At 32.4% G+C, this 3,966-nt stretch overlaps 1 protein-coding gene across 5 annotated transcripts in view; it reads left to right on the top strand.

Moving 5' to 3' along the window:
- The window catches only part of LOC102675393 (kinesin-related protein 4-like), a 74,374-nt gene that overhangs the window by 67,950 nt on the left and 2,458 nt on the right, over positions 1 to 3,966 (top strand). For 3 of the 5 annotated variants that reach the window (XM_031508093.1, XM_031508092.1, XM_031508091.1), the window contains exons 9-10: positions 1,284 to 1,561; positions 1,765 to 3,966. In XM_031508093.1, the coding sequence (XP_031363953.1) occupies positions 1,284 to 1,561; positions 1,765 to 3,966 (2,480 nt within the window). The remainder of the gene's footprint in view (positions 1 to 1,283; positions 1,562 to 1,764) is intronic. The other 2 variants (XM_031508095.1, XM_031508094.1) reach the window with 1 other exon arrangement.

Here is a 3,966-nt window from a genome sequence, read left to right as displayed (position 1 = left end):
TATTGTGAACGCAGTAAATCGATTAATTTTTTTTTTTTTTTTATATATGTATATACTTTGTTTTATATACCAGTTATATTGGAGATGTAGAATAGAATATCGATTTTAGTTGATCTTTTTCTTTAATTTTTTTCTCGTTGTAGATTTCCCTTGTTGATTGGTGATTTTAGATAATTTTTTCATTGTGTTCTTTTGCGAATTTTTTTCGTTTGATTTTTTTTCAGGATTAAAGGGTTAAGATTAGTCGCAAGATCGATTTTAGGTAAATTTATTATTGTTGTTGTTGTTGTTTAAATTGCTCTTATTTTTGTTTCTAAGCACTTCGTTTTAGTGTCAATTGCGTTATCGATTTTGGAGTGTATGGGTCATAAGTGACCTAGGGTTAAATCGTGACGTTGCGTCCGGCCGACCGTCCCAGGGTTAACTCTTGGTGTATGCCAAATATTGCAAGTTGATTAACTCTAGTATATCTTCTTTTTGTTGTGTTTTTAATTCGTTGAACTTCCTGGTGATGTAATTCGTGTTATAAATATGTAAATGTTCGAAAGCGAAATTGATAAAAAACGATGAGAATATAATCGAAATGAAAAATATTTTGTTTAATTGTGTTGCAATTACAATCGATACGAGATGAACCGAGGCTATATCGATTTTGAAGTATTCAATGATGAAGTTTAAATTTTCTAATTATATTATTGTAAAGATTTCCTTCTTTTTTATTCCATTCTTTCTTCTTTCTTTTTTTTTTTTTTTTCGTGAAAATTTGAAAATTCTTATTCATCATTTTATAATAATAAAAGATCGAGATATTTCTTCATATAATTCAGGAAATTGTTACGTAAGATGGTGTATTGAATCGTTCTTTATCTTAAAGAAAAATAAGTACGTCAAAAAAAGGTTGATATGTGCAAAAAAATGTTCTGATTTTTAAAATTTTATTTCTAAAAAATATCCTATTTTTAATTAATTAATAAAAATAAAATAAACTATTTGAATTCTATATACATTATTTATATTCGTAATTTTTATGTTTGATATAATTTTTATAAGTAATGTTTTAGATTACAAGGAAATAAACAAAATTGTTCTAAAAAAATATAAATATATAAAAAAATAGCAATTTTTCCAATTTTTGATTTCTTTCAATGGTGAGCCGAATTGTATTATCATCAAATTGCTTTGCTTTATCGATAATAATTTTATGGATTGAAAATTTAAATTTAAGTAAATGATTTTTTTTTGCTATTATTTTGTTAATTCTATATTGTTTTAATTCTTTTCAGAACCTCTTCAGCATGCGCTGATTCACGAACCAGATAATGTAGCGGAGAGCGAGGATTCCGAAGACGAGTGGAACTATTATCGAGTTGATCCAAACAAAGAAAAGAATTCCGAAACGGCTGTTGACGAACCCGAAAAAACGAGAAACGTAGAAGAAGAAAGTGAAATATCAGAATTACCTGTCGAAGATACCGAATCGAAAATCCAATCCGAAAACGTAGAACAGAATATTAAATGCGAAAATCTGAAAGAGGAATCGCCTGAGCTTATTAACATAGAGGTAATAACATTTTTAAGTTTGTATCATGCTTTTATCATTATTTTTTTCACTCATATATCTCTGAAAATTTTGCTTATTATTATATTAATAATTATATTAATATTTATATTAATTATTATTTTCTTGAAATATAAAATATATAATTATTTTTAACGTATAATACCATCACTTTAACGAGAAATATAATTTTTTACGTATTGTAGATTAGCGCTGAGGATAAAGAAGAAAAAGTAGAGAAGATCAAGGAACCCTGTATCGAGGAAGAAAATAAGTTGAAGGATATGGATTTTCAATTGAACCCTAACGCAGCCGAATTCATTCCTGTTTCACCGCAATTTATGGGAACGAGAATGGATCTGGTTGAGGATTTCCCTGTCTCTGGATCACCTTTCAAACAAGTCCCACAGATGGACGACATTCAAGTGCCCAGTCAGAGCGAATTCGAGAAAGAAGTATGCCAACGGCCAAGAGAGGTCGACAGTGAGGAGAAAGAATACCAAAATGGTGATAATTTGCAGCACACCGATTATACAGATTTTCTGGCTGACAAGCAAAAAGTAGCAGCCCCTGTTTCTGGAAATATGGATGATTCTGAAATATCGTCAACGAAAGCTGAATTCGGAGACGAGTCTTCGGTCAGTTTCTTAACAGCTAGTGAATTCCATAGAACAGGTATCTCCGCGATAGATGAATCGTTCTCAAGCTGCGAGCGTGAATACGATATCGCTAAAGATCCAATGGCCATGTCTTTCACACCGAGCGACTTCGAAGCGGCGTTCGACAAAGGTGTCGATTTGAATGCCGTTCACGATTTGAGCAATACTGATTTAGAGGAAACGAATGGCATTTTGGACAAGGAGGAGGAGGAGGAGGAAGAGGAGGAGGAAGTTATGGCGGAATCTCCAAACTTGGAAAATGATATTGTCAATGATAAAATGTCAATTATGTCTAATACCGAAAAGCCAATAGATAAAACAGAAAAATCTGAAATTCGCGCAGAATTCGTGAACCTGTCTTCGCAACAAGATTACAGCGAAGATACTTTCATCGAGCACGCGGAATTGAAAGCTAACACTGTCGACTTCCTAAACTTGCAACCAGAGTCTTCCAATCAACAAGAATCGCAAGAAACTGCGAGATATGATCATTCTCCTTTAACTGAAAATTATTCAGGAGAATTTGAGTCTGAAAAAGAAGCTGTTTCCGTTGATAATGAACAACCATTATCGCCTTCCAGCGCCGACATAGATGAAACAAAACCCATAGACGAAACAAGCGAGGATGCTGCCCTTCTTGGAAATGAATTGCAAAAAGAAATTTGCTCGAATGATGCTAATACACCTTCTTCGTTATCTCCAATTCCAGATGCAATGGAAAGTGATTTGGCAATTGAGAATGCAGAAATTCAGTCTTCCAAACCGGTTCAATCTTCGTTGCATCCGGATGCTCCAGAGTTTACACCTGAAAATTATAATTTCCAATCGTTTGGAATGGACAATAACGATGTTTGTCAAGTATCGCACATAAAAGCAACTGATTCGTATCAAGCATATTCCACGGAAGCTGGAAGCGCGTTCGAAATAGTTAAGCAAGATTTGGTTGCAAATATACAATTTGATGAAAAGGAAGATGAACCAGTGTATACGAAGCCACTAGTAGAGATAAAGCCGGAAGATTTTAGTGAAGAACAAGATGTTTGCGTAAGACCACTTCAAATTCACTCTGAATTGACTCCACCTCTTTCTCCTCAAGAAGAAAAACATATTCACGATATTATTTATCCTGTCAAATCTTCTGTTGATACCAAAGAAGTGATCGAATCAAAGGAAATTCTAGAAGAAGCAAATATTGAAGATAAAGAAATGATGGAATCAATGAAAGAATCGATGGAAACAAATATATCAGCAGAGGAAATAAAATCGATAGAATCAGAAGAGCCAATAAAAGAGTCCATTTTGAATTTATCTGATTCTATGCAAGAATTTACAGGTTTGGAGAGTCAGTTACAACCTACAGAAGAAGAGATTTTTAAAGACAAAGTTATCGAAGATCTTCAGGAAGAAATTGTAAAAAAAGAATTGATAGGCATTATAGAACCAGAAAAATCTTCAGAACTTGCAGTCGAAACTGAATATATGATACAAGAACAGAAAGAAGTGCAAGAATTTTCAGAAATTAAGGAACCTGAAATTAAAGAAGTGGAAATTGAACAATTAAAGTTAAAGGAATCAAAAGTTGAACTTGAATTTCCAGAAATGGAAATCCAAGAACCAGAATTTAAAGAATCAGAATTTAAAGAGCCAGAATTTAAAGAACCAGAATTTAAAGAATCTGAAGTTAAAGAATTTGAAGTTAAAGAATCAGAATTTAAAGAATCAGAATTTAAAGAATCAGAATTTAAAGAG

The sequence above is a fragment of the Apis dorsata genome, unplaced genomic scaffold, assembly GCF_000469605.1.
Source record: "Apis dorsata unplaced genomic scaffold, Apis dorsata 1.3 scaffold_74, whole genome shotgun sequence".
Classification (NCBI taxonomy): domain Eukaryota; kingdom Metazoa; phylum Arthropoda; class Insecta; order Hymenoptera; family Apidae; genus Apis; species Apis dorsata.
This window is presented reverse-complemented; position numbering and strand designations above follow the sequence as displayed.